Source organism: Stenella coeruleoalba (genome assembly GCF_951394435.1).
Source record: "Stenella coeruleoalba genome assembly, chromosome: 17".
Classification (NCBI taxonomy): domain Eukaryota; kingdom Metazoa; phylum Chordata; class Mammalia; order Artiodactyla; family Delphinidae; genus Stenella; species Stenella coeruleoalba.
The window spans coordinates 45484479-45504118 of NC_137163.1; the positions used below are offsets into that span (position 1 = coordinate 45484479).

Genomic DNA, 19640 nt, shown 5'->3' on the forward strand with positions numbered 1-19640 from the left:
ACAGGTAGACCATGCTAATCTGTTAGACATAAACCATCTCACAGAATACCAACCTCAGACAAGTTTACTCTGAGATCAGAAGGTGAGACAAAGCAAGTCCACTTCACAATTTTGTGTAAGCACAGACAAAAACAAGTTTCCGGTTGTCACCCACAAGTACCTGACAACCCAGCTCTTGGCCCAGATGAGTGGCTATTTCTTTACCAGTTACAACTTTAACTTCATTTTAGTCTCCCCTCACTATAGGTAAGATTTATTGAGATCCTCCTTCATAGAATGGCCTGTGCTTTCTGACAGTATCCAATCCCACTTCCTTAGACCATCTCCCAAACCATCCAAGTCCAAATACTATAATAGGTCCTTTCTGACACACTTTTTCAGAGACACCCCATGATATCCCATGGTGTGTGTCCTACCTTGATGCAAAAAAATAAATAAACCCAACTGGTTCAACTGTAGATGTGTCCCTGGTGGTCTTTGGCTGGAGGGCATTGACAGTGCGCTTACAGTATTAACTCATTGTCTCACTTTGGGTTCCTCCAAAGCAGATCCTGAGAAGAAGATCCACTACAAGTGACTCACTGGGGAACTTTGGAATACCAGTAAGAAAGGGAGGCAGACAATACAGGGTGAGTTATCCAGTTAACTAACAATGTGGGCAGTTAGACCAATGCCACAGGGAAACTCTGGGAGAAGATGGAGAGCACATGCTGCTATGAAGTGAATATCTGTGTTCCCCCAAAATTCATATGTTGAAATCATGACCCCCAAAGCGATGGTATTACAATGAGAAGTCAGCAGTTGCAAACCAGAAGGGGACTCTCTGTTGGCACACTGATCTGGGACTTCCAGCCTCCAGAGCTGCGAGCAATACATTTCTGTTGCTTATAAACCACCCAGTCAATGGTATTTTGTTATAGCAGCATGAACGGACTAACACACATACCTCAGAGAAAGCCCACCTTCTCATGATCTTGAGAGTGAAGGAAAAGAACAGGACTCTAAGGATGACTAAGGTTGAATTTCCCACAATCATGGATGGATGGATGAGGACTAAGAATGGGACTTAAATAAAATAAAATGATATTACTTTCACTCCTGAATATGGGGTTGAAAATTCATATACACTGCACCTGTCTTGAATGTGACACAAAAGAAATGATCATATTAAATTTTTTTAATTTTTAATTTTTCTTGAAATTGCAGGGCCTAAAAACACACCATGACTTCTGCCATCCTTCCTCATTGTTCAGCCTTAGCGTCTGCACCCCAGTTCCTCACACTTTCTCCCTCCCATCCCCATCCCACATACACACACATAAATACACTACCATCTTAGTGTGGCTGCCTCTGACCCTCAACATCAAAAGTCAGCTTCAAAGTCATTTTCTCAGAAAGTTACCTTGACTCTGGACTAGTGTAGGTCTCCCTGCTAGAGCTGCATCCAAGTTTGGTGATATCTGATACTTACACACTTTTGGGAGCCTTCTTTAAGAAAAAAGAATACCAAATTAGGTACAAAAATGAATATTAATTTAGAATGTAAGAAGAAATCATAACAAATTACAAATGTCAAAAAAATCTGTAATATTACACATTTCATACAATCCAGAAAAGTAAGGTAGTATGTTTAATTACTTAAATGCTTAATTACCATACCACTATTTACACTTTTCCCCTACATTTTTTTGGCTGCATTATCTTTGATCGCCTCCTCATATATCAAAGATTTTGTAAGCACATTTTCTATAGAGGGAGTAGAAAGTTTGGGTGCTAAATCATGTGACTGCACACATATACAGACTTGCTGTTTATAGGACTGCTACAGATTTGTATCCTGCATAGACAGAAATTCTGATAAATTCTATTGTGTCCAATTCCCATCATACACACACAAAAAGTATGGTGCATCATAATAGTAAATACTGTATTGCTGAATATTTCTGACAAAGGAAAACTTCCGTTATGACTGCATCCATGAAACCATATCCTCTGCTTACAATTTTACACAGTTGATACTAACTTCTTATTCCATACACTTCAAACATTTCAAACTTTGCTTCTCCTTCAATCCTCATATTCTTCCAGGACTGGACACCATGGGACACATCTATATCTCAATACCACCTCTGGCCTAGACATGGATGTCACAAGGTACAGAGAAAGTATATTTCTGGAAGATAGTCCTATAGCAGTACAACTAAAATTTACTTACACCTATACAGAAGAGACAACTAATCACAAAATATTTCTCATTTAGTCCAAGTCTAAGCTATCCCCAATTCAACTTCCTCTTAGCAAATCCCCCAACTGCTGGTGGTCACCCCAACATCATCCAACAGGAGAGGAGTTTTGACAAACAGAAGTGGAATGAAAAGTTATTTTAACCACAAATGTTAAGATATCTTGCAACTTTTACTAAAACATAAATGCCTCTGTGTCCTTGGAAGGATTGTGCAAGTGAGGGGACCTGAAGTTTACTTGTTCCACCTTGTTCTACATTTTCACAGAGCCCTGAATTTCCCTTTTGTAGCTCTTGTCACAGTTGCAGTTGCATCTCTCTTTTATGTATTAGAGGGGAGGTGTGGGGGTGAGTGTTTTTTTATTTACTATCTTTCTATCTCCCATATCTAGCAAATGACTGGTAACATAGCCCTCAAGAAACATTTGTTGCATGAATTTGTAAGCACTGAGACTGTTGCCATTTCTAAAGCCAGTACCATAAATATAATTTAGAGAACTTGTAGCATTGACAGTCACTACCAAGGAATAGACTGGGGGCTCAAAGAGACCTTTCCAAATTCAGTGAGTTATTTCAATTAGGCTGGAGCCATGGGGTTTGACTTCAATGACTGAGGATATATGATTAATGAAAGCTAATATCTCTCAACGTTTTTCTCTTTGTCAAACTCTTCAGCATCCTGTGCACACATATCAGTAATCCTCATGAGCTTTCATGAGGTTGTCGACTGAAAAAACAAAACACAAAACCTAAAAGTTGAGAATTATGTTTTATTTGGCAGACAAAACTGAGGACTTAAGCCAGGACACAGCCTCTCAGATAGCTCTGAGAGACTGCTCCAAAGGGGTAAGGGAGGAGCCAGGGTATATAGGAGTTTTTGCAACAAAGACCAGGTAGTAGGAACTTCAGAAGATTGCTGTTAATTAAAGAAAACCAGACATCTCAAGTTAAGGAATTTAGCACTTTTCTATGTATGGGAAGATGCAAGAGTCTGGGCTCACTGAAATCATTCCTTTGATATGCGCCCTAACCAACCAGGATCAGTATGCTGTTCTTTCCCATCCTGAGTCCTCTCAGGATGCACCGTCGGTGGCTACAGCAGCTGAGGGCTGGGCAGTGGGCAGCCTGTTTCCATCCTGAGTTCCCTCAGGGCTCACTGTAAGGGGTGGCTGTAATGTGATGGCTTTATGGCTGTAACATCCTTTGTTTACTGATATGGCGGCAACATTTTTCATTCACAGGTTTGTACTATTATTATCCCCATTTGAAAAACTGAGGCACAGAACAATTAGGCAAACTTCCCAGCTAACAGTGATAGTATGTGAGCCCAGACCTGTCTGGCTCTGGGGCCCAGCTCGCAGCCATTGCTAGTAGGGTGTAAATATGGGAGTCAGACTGCTGAGGTTCAAGCCAAGCTACAGGTCTCACTAGATGCCTAATGTGTAGCAAGTTATGAACTCTGTTTGATTTTCTTATCCGTAAAGTACAGATAAGAAGAGTGTTTATTTTGTAAGGTTCTATACAGGTTTAAATGAAATAACATATTTAAAGCACTTAGAATAGGGCCTGGCATATAGAAAAGAGCCAGTAAACACTCACTGTTATCATGCACATCGACAAAGGCAATTGTTAACCCAGGATTAGGGGGAAACCCCTGGCATCATTATATAATGATTTTTTCTTTTCCCATGCAATCACAGTCTCTTACTGTTAAGCAGGTTCAACAAGATTATTACCCAGAAGATAAACTACTCCAAGGGAGGGAAAAAAAGGAAAAAAACTTACAAAATTCCTGCTCAAGAATTATTGTCTAGAAATTACATTCAATGCTTTTTAAACTTTTGTTAGAGAGTTTTACAAAAACCTAACATATAGTGTCCAAAATAAGTTTACCAAGTTCTGTTTGTACAAAATTATGCCTCACAGCTTCTGCTCAAGGGGAAGAGGTTGAAGAGGGTGATCAGTCCCACTTAGTTTGGTACTGTAATGGGGATACAAATTAAAAATAATAGACAATTCTCCCTGTTGAAAATAAGGGGAAAAACTCTGTTATCTCCCTTTTTTTAGAGCATTTACTTTAGAAAACTTATAATTGTAAATTCTTTCTCTTTCTCTTTGCAATGTATGTAAATATTTTTTATAAAGCTAAATAAACTTCTTGATAGCTTTACAATCCAGCAATGTCTTTCTCAGAGACCTGGGGGCCATTTCTTAGAAACGTAATTATCAAGAAAGAGAGTACCCCATCTCCTAGTTTCTGTGGGAAGGTTTAATATTTTATGGAAAGGCAGGAAAAATTTAAACATAAAATTTTTATCTGCCTATATAAGCCTCCTCCCTCCCCTTTAATGTGTATTGTGTATCTGCATTAACCAGACCTCCTTAGGAGATAACATTCCGTCTTTTTTTTTTTTTAACCATATATATATTTTAAAGTATTTGTTTATTTTTAGCTGCATTGGGTCTTAGTTGCAGCTGGCAGACTCTTCGTTGCAGTACACAGGCTTCTCTCTAGTTGTGGTGCGTGGGCTCCACAGCGCACAGGCTCCAGAGCATGTGAGCTCTCTAGTTGTGGCACGTGGGCTCAGTAGTTGCATCACATGGGCTCTCTAGTTGTGGTGCACGGGCCCTAGAGCAGCGGTCCCCAATTTTTTTGGCACCAGGGACTGGTTTCATAGAAGGCAATTTTTCCACAGATTTGGGGGGGATGGATCAGGCAGTAACGGGAGCAATGGGGGGAATGGTTCAGGCAGTAAGGCAAGCAATGCGGAGCGACACATGAAGCAATGAAGCTTTGCTCGCTTGCCCACTGCTCATCTCCTGCTGTGCAGCCCGCTTCCTATTAGGCTATGGACTGGTAGCAGTCCACAGTCCGGGGGTTGGGGACCCCTGCTCTAGAGTAAGCGGGCTTAGTTGCCCCACGGCATGTAGAATCCTAGTTCCCCAATCAGGGATCAAACACATGTCCCCTACATTGGAAGGCAGGTTCTTAACCACTGGACCACCAGGGAATCCCCAACATTCCTTCTCAATCTTGTAAAGGGTCAGGATGATCTACTACTCAATAGCTCCTCAGGAGATAACCTTTCTTCTTAATCTTGTAAGGGGTTATGATGGCCTACTACTTGTTTTGTACATTTAAATCTGGATTGTATAAATGGTCAATATGTAATTTGACATGTAACTCTTTGTCTCAAAAACTAATATAACTGTGCTTTGATCTCTAATGGGTAAAATAGTCCTCGGAGCTATTTGAAAGACTGTCTCCTGGGTTATAATCCTCAAGTTGGCTCAAATAAAATTTTCCCTTTCTGTCTTAGATCAACTATTGATTAATTTTTTCATTGACATATGCATGGTATGGTTGGCAGGATATCAGAGATACCCACCTGAGGACACCTGGAGTCTACCCCAGACTGTCACTTGGTACCAGCATAGGCCCATTGAGCCCCACCAGCTTCTCAGTACTCCTCAGGTGTTCTGGTGAGTTCTCCTGATATCTGGATCTCATTGATTTTAAGTGATGATTCTAAATTTTTATTTGAGCTGTTTTTACTTAAGACTTGGAATCTTAAGGGGCACCAGTGCATTTCTTAGGCAGGAACCTAGGGGCATCTGGGCAGGAGATTCAGGGACACATAGGTGGCTGGGTTTTTTAAATTTGACTTAAATTGACAAAACAATTTGATATATGTTCAGAACAAAACTTTTGTTAGTGGTATGAAAGATTGAATCATTCAGCTCTGAAGAACAAGGGGAATTTGCTCCTTCCAGCCACAGGGTGTTCTTAGGTGACTAAGAACATAGTGGAAGATCAATCCTCACGATGTGCAGTGAGGTCCCCACAGAGAACCCCACTATAATCATTAAGTAAATACTGCTCTTCCAGAGATGCACAAGATAAGGACTGATCATCCAGTGCTCCAAGCACCCACAGTGGTTTCAGACTGTCAGAGGGAGAAACTGAGACACATAAAAGAGTTGAACCAACCCAAAGGCAACTCCTTGGGGAACTAGACTCAGAGGAAGCACACATCCAATCTACCACACTGTCCTCAGAAAGTTGTTCAGATCAGATCTAATATCTGAATTAGAGTACCAAATTATTAATGTAAAATTGTTTCTCAAAGGCCAAACAGTTCCTGGGAAGATAGCCACCCAGGGGAATACCAGCTGGGTTTATGTATACTTGCAAGTACTTACTTATTTGGGTATTAAAGGAAATCCCACCCTGAAATGGCCAAGATAGGGTTCTTTAGGCACTCCAAAACTGAACTTTGTGTTCACAGTTAAAGAAAGCCAGTGGAAGGTAAGTTCTTACCATGGCAACCAGTCTGCTGGATCTCTGTCTGCAGGATCTACTGGAAACAAGAGTGGTAATAGTTTTTCTCTTTTCTAAAATTAGAATAGTAGGAGAAAATACGTGTAGGGCTAGCTTCTTGGATTCTTTGAATTAGAAAGACTTCTAAACTGTTAAAATTTTAGAGACCTCTCATCTTAAAACATTGTATTTATTTTAATTGGTGTGCAGAAGCCCCCACAGGTTTCAAAATTCCAAAGTGGCCTCATTGAAGGATTTGTTGTAGAGGCTAATGAAAGATTGATATAAAAGGTACCTAAAACAAAAGACTTCAAGACTGATGTAATTACTGTTCCCCTCTGTCCCCCTTTATTTGAGTACTCATTCTAGTAATCCTCTGAATTGCCTTTCCACTATGAAGAGACTATTGAATGGTTACCTTTAAGAATGGGACCACCTGAGGCTCTAGGTGAGCCTCTTCAGATCAAAGGCCAAACTGAGGGCCATAGTTAAAGAATTTTTTAAACCCAGGGAGAATCCGCGAATGTTTTTGTAAATGGATTACCAAGAGGGGAAGCTACCAGTCTAACAGAACCATAGCTAATGTTGAGGGCCTGATTGGATTTCTTTTTTTCCTTTGGCCTTCTCCCCTAAGCTAAAGGAGGGAAACAAAAACAATCCAACATAGCTGAAAAAGTATGTCAGCCCTTCGATATAATTTAAGTGGCCACTCAATCCTTTGAGGAATTAAAAACAGCTGTCCTTGTTTTATAAGTCTAGTCTTTACGGGACCATATGTGTGTCTCCAGAAACAATCCAAAGCCCACCAATCCTTTTACCACTCCACAAACCTCCCCTATTTATCCCCTTAGTGGGGATAAACCTCCCCTTAAGTGGCTTGTAAGTATTGAAAAAATAAGTTCTGGCTTTAAGGGAACAAAATTTCCTCCTAAGGGGAACTTGCATTTCCTCTCTTATGCCTTTGAGATATAAAGTCATATATCTGGTCTTCTCTAGGAACTCTTAGGTAGACCATCTTTTTGAAATGCAAATTTCAGGATGGTAACTCTCAGGGAAAGAAAAAAACAAAAGGGAGATAGTTAATTTGGAACTTGACTTGTCAAGAACAAATACACATCTTAAGTGTCTTCTCAATAAATAATAGCAAAAAGGATTTAGCCATCTAAACAAATGACCTTGATTTGTTCCATCTGCCAGAAACCCAATTTGAATCCAATCTCTTTTGTAACTGGTGGGTTTTATATTATTGTACCTGATTCATGGCTGAAATTTTGTTATAGGAACTATGGGGTCTCTGTGTCTGTGTGTTTGTATGTATCTACATAGGTGTGTTTTAGATATATGGTATTGCTAAAATTAATTTATAAAAGAACTCTATTTACTTGGCTGAAAGGAAATTAAGTGCTTATATAAAAACTCAGAAATATAAAAGAAACTAATCCAAATGAATTTCAGTGTCACATGATCTAAGATTAACTTTAATGAATGAAAACAAGTTTAAGTGTGTTGTTTTAATTAATATAGACGTGTCTTTAGAGTCATCAACATTAAGTGTAATATCAATACTTTTATGGTACCTAGGTTTACTACAAGTCAAATAAGTTCTTATCATTCCTGTTGCAAAATTTGTCAGCAAGAACATTAACTTGATGTGATGAAACTTTAAAGTACATTAAATATAAATGAGGTAAGAGATTTTTAAGTGAACTCTAGGAATAATGATGTTTTAGGACTGTCTACTTAAAATAGTTTCTCCAGATTTTTTGGTAACTTGAAACTGCTAAATTAATTTAAATGATGGGACTCTAATTAAAATAGAACTGTCTACTTAAAATAGTTTCTGTATACTTAAAATAGTTTCTCTTTTAAGGACTGTCTACTTAAAATAGTTTCTGCAGATTTTTTGGTAACTTAAAACTGCTAAATTAAGTTAAATGATGGGAATTCATTGAATATCCAGATCATTCCAAATAATGTACTGGAACTTTAATTGCTAAACAAGTCTAAGTTTACATACCTTTGTCTTCTTATTAGAGAAAAACTAAAGATATTTGGGTTCTTTAGATATATATTGTGCCTCACTGAGGAAAGAAATTAGGTTATAGAATATATTCCTAAGTTTGCCAATCAGGAAGTGCTTGTATGACAAATAAACAGTTCATAATTACTTGCCTGTTAGTTTGAGACAATAAGGTTTTAAAGTTAAGAATTCTAATTAAAATATGTAATTAAAACTACTAAAAATTAACAAGGAAAACATCTTTGTATGTAAGGAAAAAGAAGGTATAAGGATTGGAAATGAGTGTTCTTAAGGGAAAAGAAAGTAATTTTTGTCCTAAAGCTGGTTATTTCTAAATGGGAAAGGAAATAAGGGACAAATTAATATAGATATAGAAAGTTGTAGAAGGTGTGTGAGAAAGAAAATGAAAGAATCTTTAGAAAAGAATTCTATGTCAGGATTTGCTAAGATTAGAATAAATTTAATTGAGTAAATTAATTTTAATATTAAAGGTTAGATGGTGTAAAATCTGAACTTGGTGTTTTCTCTGTTAAGAGGGCAAAGTTTTCTTAGGATGCTAATCTGCTTTTGATAACAGATTGTAAAGTTTCTTAACCTTTTAAGTAATCTGTTAAAACTTTCTGTATTTTAGAGAGAAAAGATTATGTTTCGGTGGACATTAAGTTCTAGTGTGGTTTAAAAAGAAGTTCTAGTGTTGTTGTCTTTGAAGTTATTTGTATTTACTGCATAAGACTCAGTTCTCAAATGGCTCCTTATTGCTATGTTACATTATTGTAAAGTTTGTTTCTGAAGCTTATCACAGTAATCTATATTTGGATGAAGATCAGATGCCCCATGACCAGGAGATTATGCATACTGAAAAAAACATCAGATAAAGGATTCTTTACAGCCCTGATGGAAGGGACCATATCAGGCCTCTTATTCTCCTGAATGAAGTGCAACTCCTGTTTCTGACACCTGACTAACTTAAGACCAGCACTATCAGACCAGAACAAGAAGATGACATCTGAAGTAGACAGCTGACTCAAGATGCTAAGCCAGGCCTGTATTACTTTAGTAAACTTTTGTTTATGAACCAAATGTATTTCCTCCTTGGGCTCAAGGTCACCTACAGGTAGGTGGAAACAGCTCCTGCCAATCTGCCTTTAATGTGAGCATTCTGTATTCAATCAGTTTTCCAACAGTATGACCATTTGGTTACAATATTTGTTCCATCACTTGGAATAGAAGATGGCATTAATCACATAGAGGCTTTAACAAAATTTACTCAGCAAGCTTTGAATAATAGTAATCAAGTCATTATCTTGCTCAATTCAGAAGTCTCCATGAAGATCAGAATCACATGGTCCTCAATATTCTAACTGCTTCCCAAGGAGGAACTTGTGCTATAATAGATACTGAATGTTGTGCTTTTATACCTGATGAGTCTTTTATTGTAACTCATCTTATGACACATATGAAAAATCATATTGCCACTCTGAATGATCCTCTTCCCAGTTTAGGGGTAATACTAAGGAAATGGTTTGGTTTAGGAGGGTCTTGGCTTAAACCTTTACTAAATGACATTGTTACTTATACCGTCAATTTGATTACAGTTTGTGTAACTCATAAAGTGATAATTTTTTTGCCTTTCACACTATGCATCACCTACTCCTACTAAGAATGATATATAAACAACTTGAAATTATTGATTACATCTATAGTTCTCTATAAATTAATGAACATGCACAATGCACATGCAAGATAAAATTGGTGTAAATCCTATTGGACAATTTGGAATTGACATTAGTTCTTACTAGTACAACCCCTAAAAGGAAAAAAAGAACCAGGCTATTAAGACCTGACATCAAGGGACATGATGGACCCAGGGCAGATAAGCAATCACCCTATCATCAAGGGACCAAATATTTGATCACTCAATGCTTTCTCTCAAAAGATTAGTGATCAAAAGGGGGAAACTGATGAAATAAAATTCATTTTATGGCAGGATAAAAATTTGATCATAAATTTTTTTCCACCTATTTGGGCCTTCTCCATTCCCCTTAGTGTGTATTGTGCATCTGCATTAACCAGACCTCCTTAGGAGACAACCATCCTTCTTAATCCTGTAAAGGGTCATAATGACCAACTACTTGCTTTGTACATGCAGTCTGGATTGTGTAAACAGTCAATACATCATTTGATGTGTAACCCTTTGTCTCAAAAATTTATATAACTGTGCTTTGACCTCTAATGTGTGGAAAGTCCTCAGAGCTTACTGAAAGACTATCTCCCAGGTTATAATTCTCAGGTTGGCTCAAATAAAATTTCCCATTTCTTTCTTAGCTCAACTATTGATTAAATTTTTGTCAACATTATATAGAAGGATGAGATTTCTTTCTGTCTTTGCAATCTCTTTAACAGATCACCTGTAATTCCAGTTTATGCTTATTCAATAATAAAGCTGTTCCCTTTCTCTTCTATCTTTGTGGAGAGGTTTTCTGGGGTAGCAGGAGATTTTGTTTTTAGTCATGCCCTGCCCCCCAGCAACAAACCACTCAGTGAGCAAAGCCAACAATGCCCAGTACTAAAGCCATATAGTCACACCAGGCTTGGGCCTGGACTGTGGGGTACTAAAGAACCATGACTTCCAGAAATGGCCAGAGGGTTGTTTAGTATTGTCTTGAAGAAGGATTAGAGTGACTAAGAAGTCCTGGCTTCTATCTCACTACTAGAGAATAGCAGATGTCCTGCTTATTTTAGGTGAGAGGTACTGAACATGTGACCTGTAACATCCTTAAAGGTATATGTCTGAGTCTGAGAAAAAGAAGAAACAGTTGATAATGTTCCTCCTTCTAGTTTCTGATCCAGTGTTCACTTCCCAGGCTGCACTACACAGGGATTGCTCAAGGGTAGGGCTCCAAGGATTTGGTCCAGGTTGCAGCTGAAGGGATCCAAAGAGAGCTGCACTGAGAAGCAGAAGTTTGTTCTTGTCATGACTCTACTGCACAATGGCTTTCTGCTACTGTGCAAATAAATTTTTATCAGCTTTATTTTCCTCATCCATGAAACTGGGGTGTTGGTATAAATTATCTCTAAAATCACTTGTAGTCTAAAAATCTGTGGTTTTACAAATAAATGAGATTTGGTAGAATTATTATAGACCATCTGGTATGGTACTACGAAAGTCATTGTTAAGTGCTGTTAACATAAAGTAATTGATAAGATATGACTTTCTTTAGAATAGTAGCTCTTATGTATTCTAGTATTTACGTACTTCATCTAATTTACACTTTTAGATGATTATTAAGCTTCAGATTTTTAAAGTGCTTTGCAATCATTTAGGGTGACTTGAGTGACTTCTGGAAGTAAAGCTAACCCATGCTTCCATTACGTAGACTTATTTGTTCTCATTCTGTAAAGTCAAGTCATACATTTAGCAACTTGGGGTCTTGCATTCTTTTAACTTCCAATTTTTTAACAAATAAATTCTGGTCAAACAGCCAATTTGATAATTATAATCCAGTAGATTAATTCATTAAGTTACTAATAATGCATAGATTAACATATATACTATTATACTCCCATGTAAAGACAAAGCAATTTAGTCACATAGAAATTAAATTGTTTATTCTCAAAAAATATAAAATCATTATAGTAGAATAATTCTAGTAAAATAGAATTAGGATTGGGCTACAAAAAATATAACTCATTGTTCTTTATTATCAGATAATCCTCAGAATCATAAAGATACACCTTGAGTCAACACTGTTTCTCCACATGCTTCTTATTCCCCCACACCCCATCTATCTTCACAGTTCCAATATAAGTAAAGGTTGGAAAGAGGGATATTCAATGAGATATTCAAAAGACATCAATGAGCAGTTAAGTTCAACAAACACTTATGTGCCTGTTTGTGCCCATCACTATGGTAAATATTAGAGATATAAAAATGATTTATACAGTAGGGACTCAGAAATGACTTAGACACAGCCCCTACCCTTAAGGAACTAGAAAGGAAGGAAAGAAAAGGAACTAATATTTGTTTAACATCTACCATGCATAGTACAGTTTATTTTATTTATTTATTTATCTCATTTAATGCTAACAATAATACTTCAACGTAGCTATTATTTAATCCCACTTATATGTCAGAGGAGACTGAGCTACCTTAGTTAGTTTGTGATCTTGAGACAATTAAATCCTAGCTCTATTAAACCTATGCTTTAGCTTAACATTTGTTATAAAATAATGGCAGAGTTAATGGAATTTGGGGGGAAGACAAGATAGTTTTTTAAATGTTTTTATGATAATGTGAAGAAAACAAACAAAGAAATTGAAGATATGTAGTATAAAGAGGTAACTCATAAAACAAAACCTTAGTGGAAATGAGAGGAGATGGGTTTAAGTTAAGTACAAATGGAGAATTTGATCCCAAACTGAAAGGTCAAATCACACCCTGAAATAAGAGATAAGAAGGCAAGAATGAGGGACTTCCCTGGTGGTCTAATGGTTAAGACTCTGCCCTTCTAATGCAGGGGCCATGGGTTCGATCCCTGGTTGGGGAACTAAGATCCCACACACTGTGAAGCATGGCCAAAAAATAAAAGAAGGCAAGAATGAGATGTAGGTATAGCTTTTAAAAGAAAAGAAGTTTGTCTTATGATGGGGATAGAGGCAGAGTAGGAACAGAAATTGCAGGGAAGTTCTTGCATCAATTTCCTCAGTAAGGTATGATACCATATTCTTAGAAGGGGGCTAGGAGATGATGAGATTTGAGGAGATTTGCGAAGCTGTGGAATAGCTCTTTAGGTTTATAGGGAATAAATTTAAAAAAAAAACAGGAAATGGGACTGATGAATAATGCTCTGTAGTTCAACTGATATTAGAGCTTATGAATTTGCATTCATTTCATGTTTTCAAAGATAGGCAGATTTTATCCAGAAGCTTCAGTCTAGAATGTTACTGTATGATTGACTCATGACTGAGGGGTTGTTAGGGTTCATAGAAAAGTGAGCTATAGAGCTGAAAGTGAGAGTTGAAAACTCGGAGAGTAAAAGTTATTCTGAGAGCTATTCTCAGTACTGAGAGATGAGCTAAGAGTAAAAGTAGTTCAAGCTCAGATCCTGGTGTCTATCCTGCATATGATGGAGGATAGAAGGATACAGATAACCTGGGTAAAGTGGAGGGCTCAAGTGGCTGGATACCTGGAAGAAGCTAAACAGCAGGTGTAATGGGAGTGAACATATAAGAAAGCGAGAAGGCCAAGCAGCTCCAGTCAGAAAGTTGGATATTAAAGCTGGAGAAGATTCTGGTGATATAAAGAGCTAAAACTGACCATCAAAGGGGTAGTATGTTTGAAGCAGAAATGAAAGTCACAGGAGCAGAAAGTCAAAGAAATGTGAGCCTAGTTGGTAGAATATGTTGTCCAGCTGTGTCTTACAATTACTTGAGAATGATGGCAGGAGTTGGGATGGAGAAGAAAACTCTCATAGATGGCAATGTCCTCAATGAATATGGGCAAATGACATGGACATACCTGCAGTTAGTAACAATAAAAGGGGTATAGAGGGTGGGTAGTCATATGAAATAATCCTGACCTAGAAGAGATTTTGCAAGGCAGGGAAGATGAATATCTTAAAATGGAAATGAAAGTTTAGGGGGAAATAGTAATTCTATTGGCCAATAAATATGGTGCATGTCAGTGGGAGAGGTATTGGAATGACTATCCTAGAACTCATGGAAGGAAGCTGTGACCTAGGGAGAGAGCCATGTTTCATTTAAGGCAAGATGTAGAGGGAATTTTCCATGAAGACTTTAAAGATCTAAGAGAGTTTGTTTATAACAGAACAGAGGTAAGAGGAGATGCCAGCAAACTACACGAAGCAAGGAGCATGGAACAATGAGCAGACCAATTTGCTACCAATCTTAAATTCTACCCGCATTGTGTCCCATCTTTTTAATATTTCTCAACTCTGATTAACAGACATATATTGTTGCCAAGCAACAGTTAAGTTTTCCTTAATCACTCTGAGACTACTCAATCTGTCCTTCTGGTAATCAGACATAAACAGGACAAAGTTATAGCAAAAGCCAGCTAGGGAAGGACTTGCTCTGAAAAGGGAAAAAGTGACTTTATAGTGATGGAGCTGCAGGACCTCACCAACATGTACCAGCAGGAACAAGAAGAGTGCTTATGAGACTGTATTCTGAAATTGCTAAACAGGGAGCAGATGGAAAATAAATTTGCACAAGGGAGAGTTTATTGATTTGGCAGCACTCTTCAGGGAGAGAGGATTTAATACTATCAAGGACCCTAGGAAATATGACTATCATTCTTCCATGATGGCTCTTAGAAGCTTGAAGAAAGTGGTGGCCCACACGAAGAGAAGTAGAAATGGAAGAATTGTCATGGCAGATGGAAGATGTAAGGAGCAAAATGCTCAGAGAAGTAGGCATGCCAGTATTCCAATACAGATGCTCTATTTATCAAAGTGACTAGGAATTCTCTGGTGAGAGGGCCACCAGCATCACTGAGAAGCTCAGTGGTGGCTCTCCTCGTAGGTCATGGGGAGTGATAAAAGATGTTGTTACAGAACTGGGTTCACAGATAAACAACAAGGCTAACAGAATCCTGAAACAGTAGAAGCCAGGTGGCAGCACTTCACCATCAGAAAGGTACCACTACACGTATCCAAATGAGTGGCAAAATAGGAGTGACAGTCAGAGATCCTGACCTCTGAAGATGATTAATAGAATACGGCATCCCTAGGGGGAAAGATAGAGGTTAGCTAACAAGGGCATGCTCAATCTATACAATGACAAGAAATCAAGGATGGGTGACATAAGGCTGAGAGCAGCAGTCTCAATAAAAAGTCAGTCTCTTACCCAGTTTTCTAACTTGAGCCAGTTTACCAATCCAGAACCCATTTACTGAAGGAGAGGCAGGATTGCCAGGAGGAAGCACCCTGTAACACTTTGGTGAGAATATATGGTAATGATTTCCCTGTCCATGCCCACCCCACCCTCAGTCCTTCCTCAAAAGGACCTATGGCCATTCCCTCGGGAAACCATACACTGAGGAAGAGGGAATGCTCAAACATTTTGAGGATTGTTGGACACAATCATTATTGACACCCAGGAACACAAAGAATTATTATGGCCCGCAGTTAGAGGTAGATAGGAGCCAGATAATAAATGAAATTTTTGCCCAGGTGTGGAAGAAGTACATCCACTGAGCACAGGGACCTATCTGGTGGTCATTTCCACAGTTCCCAAATATATAATTGAAAAGGACATATTTGGTAGTTAGTAAAGCACCCACATTAGTACAGTTCTTTGGCCTACGGAATAAGAGCTATCAAAGCGGGAAAGGCCAATGGGGAGCCTCTGAAATTGCACAGGCAAGATAGTAAATAAAAAACAATATAGAAATTTCCAGTTGTGATGTACAACATGACTATAAGCTAACAATACTGTTTTGTATATTTGAAAGTTTGTATGTGTGTGAAGTATGGGGTCAGTCTTCATTTCTTTTGTAGTGTTAACTAATAACCCTAGGACCATTTACTGAAAAAGGAAGAACTTTCTTCCATTGATCTGTAATATCACTTTTGAAAAATCAAATTACATATGCAGATCAACATGGTTGACCTAACATGGGTTAGGTCTATTTTGACACAGTTGCCTATTTTTTATCCTCGTGTCAACAGAACACTGACAATATAACTTTATAAATACATCCTGATACTTGGTAGTTGTAAGCACTCCAGCTTTATTCTTCTTCAAAATTTCCTTGGCTATTCTCAGCCTTTTCATTTCCACATAGATTTAAAAAACTGCTTATCAATTTCCACTCAAAAAATTGGGACTTTTTAAATTCATTTTTCATTGTATAGAAAGATCAATTTTGTGAGAAATGGCATCTTAATCCACGAACATGGTATACTATACTGAATTTATTTAGAACTTATTTTCATTTCTGTCAGTAGTTTTTTGCAGTCAATAATGTTTTGTGTCACATCTTTTGATAGATTTCTTATAAGGTATTTGATGACTGTTGGTGCTACTATAATTAGCTATTTAAATGTCACATTCTATTTATTTTCTGGAATAAAGGTATACAACTGAATTTTTTAGACATTGTGTTCAGTGACCTTATTAAATATACTTTTCAGTTCTTTTAGATTTTCAATGTACATGATCATGTTATTTGTGAATAATGACTGTTATTTCTTCCTTTCCAATCCATATGCCTTTTCTTTTTCCCTTTTACATTGCTTAGAACATCCGAAACCATGTTTAAAATAAATGGTAAGAGCAAATATGTCCTTATTTCATTCCTGATGTCAGGGGGAAACATGAAATAATTTACCTTAAGTATAATGTAAGCAGCAGTTATTTGGTAGATGCCTTTTATCTGATCAAGAATGTTCCCTTCATTCCAATTTTGCTGAGCATAAATGGATGAATGTGGAATTTTATCAAAGGATTTTACTGCAGCTACCAAGATGATCATTATTTTGCTCCCTTTTTCCTGTTATTCTGGTGAATTACATTTATTTTTTTCCCCCAGTTAACACCCACCCTTCTATTTCTGGAATAAGCCCCACTTAGTCATGATTATCTTTTTTATATACCACCTGATTCAATTCACTAATTTTGTGTATAAGATTTTTGCATCTATGTTCATAACAGAGTCTTTCATAAACCAGCCTTTTGAAGTGACATCTTTCTTCCTTCTCATTTCAGAATGCTTTTGAAAACCAAAAATTATGTGAATTATTACACATCAGAAGTGTACTCTAGGGTGTTTACTTTGTAGTGTGTAGACTGTAGGATGGATTAGTGCAGGAGGTGGATGGTGAAGGATTAGGAAGCTACTATAGCATTAAGAGAAGAGCTTGCACCAGCTTGGTACAAGTAGAAATGGAAAGGACGGATAGACTCCCCAGTACTTAGCTACTGATTAGATGAAAGTGCAACATTATGAAACAGAGAAATTAGGAGAACTTTATCTGAGCTTGGAGAAGAGTAAAAATAATTGGAGTGAAATACTTATCTTCACCATAATTATCACAATCATTAGGATCCATACGAAGGAATGACCGCAATTTAAGCAATTGCAAATGCATGGAAATACGTAACTGGTCACTACGTTAATATCTTTAATTAGAAAGTTTCCTTACGTTGCTTTGAAGCTGATTTTTAAAATCATTTCCATTCACAATCAGAAAAAAAATCGATAATCTTGTATTCATTGAACACCTTAAAATGGGATCCTTTTAAGACAGCACATTTCAATACCCTAACCACAGGGTGGCGACTAGGCGCCAACGCCGCACTTCTATCTACCCCTCCGCTTCTTAGGCAGGTGTGGCTTCCAGGAGCGCGCACGTCCCGGAGTCTGCGCCAATCGCAGGCGCTGCGGCCGCGCACGTCGGTCAGCCGCGCTTACGCTGTCGCGCATCGGCCAGACCCTAGTGTTCCAGGCCATGTGGAAGTTGCTCCCAGCTGCGGGCCCTGCCCGAGGTAAGGGCGGTAGGGAGATGTCCGGGGACCGATTTCCCGGGAGCAGATGCGGTGGGCAGAGGGTTTGCGGATGGTTACTTTCGGACCGTTCTCGCCCTGGGAGACTGCGAAAGCTGGTGCGAAAGCCGCGCATTTGTTGTGTGGGGACTGCGTAGTCTTTCTCGGCGGGTGCGCAGTGCTTGCGAACCAGGCTTTGGTCTGACGGGGGGAGGAGGCATGCGACACTGGGCCGTTTAGTGACCGCCGGGTCCTTTCCTCCCGGTCTACCGCCAGGTTCTCCGTGGTTGGGACCAACTCCTCTGGCGGGACTAGCTCTGACCTGGGCTTAAATGGTCTTCCGGATTGAGTCTTGGCCGGGTATATGTTACGACATCTAGCGTTTTAAGCTTTTGAGGAAACATCCAGAATAAGTTCACAGTCTGGAAGACTCTATGACTCTGTCTTGAGCGCATTGTGAGGAGCCACGGAGATGACTTGTGTAAATGGCAACTACAGGAAAGCATAATTTTGGTTTTGTTTCGGAGCCTTTTACCGTTTTGTCATCACAACAACTGAAAAATTTTTTTTCTGCATTTCTAGCAGCGGAAAATGGTAATTGCATGTAAATTGGTTGCCTAATATATGTAAGCACTTATTAGTTGATAGATAAGCAGTTGTAGCCTATGATTGGCCTTGCCCTCCGGAAGTTTACATTATGAGTAAAGAAAAGATCTACGTAGAGGCTAAATGGACTGACAGTGTAAGGAAGTATGGAGAGGGCAAACTAATGGTAAGGAAAATAAATACTGTAATAATACTGTAGATACTAAAAGTATAGAGACTCAAAGATCAAGTTTCACTGTGGACTTGGAGCATTGTGAGGTGTAACACAGTAGGAACAGTTTCCAGAAACAGTTGTAGCCTGTGGCTGGCTCTTTGAGTTCCTTTAAGGAGGCAGCAGAAGAAAAATGCCCCTAGTGCCAGTGGGTGGCATTCTTAACTTTTGGGGGATCTTGAACTCTTTTCGGAATCAGATGGAGGCTATGGGGTTCCATCCTTCTAAGAAAAATGTAGGGAAACCAACACAAAAGATTTTTGTTGAAAGAGTCCACTCTAGGTTAAGAATCTGATTAATAAAATATAATCCAGGTCTCGTCAAGGTTTACCTGGACTCCTTTCTACTTGTCTAGTTTATTTGCCCTAATCACTCTACCACTCCAGTGGTACCAGACTAAACTCTACAAGTCTTCAACGTACATGCTGTTCTTCCAACAATTTGTGATTTCCAAATTTTTTTAAAACTAATAACCTTTTCACGTTCTAAAAGCTACCTTTAACATAAAAAAAAAAAATCCCCAAATTATGCACTTTAATCTGGTCCGGACTTTTCTTGCATTGATCTATATTTTTTACTCTTGATCCAATACCATACTTTTTAACTGCTTTCACTTTGGCATATTTTACCACCTGGTAGAGGAAGTTCCCAAAATATTCACATTTTTCTGGACAGTTTTTCACATTATATTTTCCTGATGGAATTTTGAATTCGCTTATCAAGCTCCAAACAT

The 19640-nt window shown here is 38.3% G+C and overlaps 1 protein-coding gene across 2 annotated transcripts in view; it reads left to right on the forward strand.

Moving 5' to 3' along the window:
• Positions 1-17977: 17977 nt before the first annotated feature.
• The window catches only part of NBN (nibrin), a 47943-nt gene continuing 46280 nt past the window's right edge, over positions 17978-19640 (forward strand). Inside the window, exons 1-2 of one of the 2 annotated variants that reach the window (XM_079901602.1) lie at positions 18027-18093; positions 18367-18684. In XM_079901602.1, the coding sequence (XP_079757728.1) occupies positions 18576-18684 (109 nt within the window). In that variant the 5' untranslated portion in view covers positions 18027-18093; positions 18367-18575. Of the gene's footprint in view, positions 18094-18366; positions 18685-19640 lie in introns of both variants that reach the window. The other variant, XM_079901603.1, reaches the window with a different exon arrangement.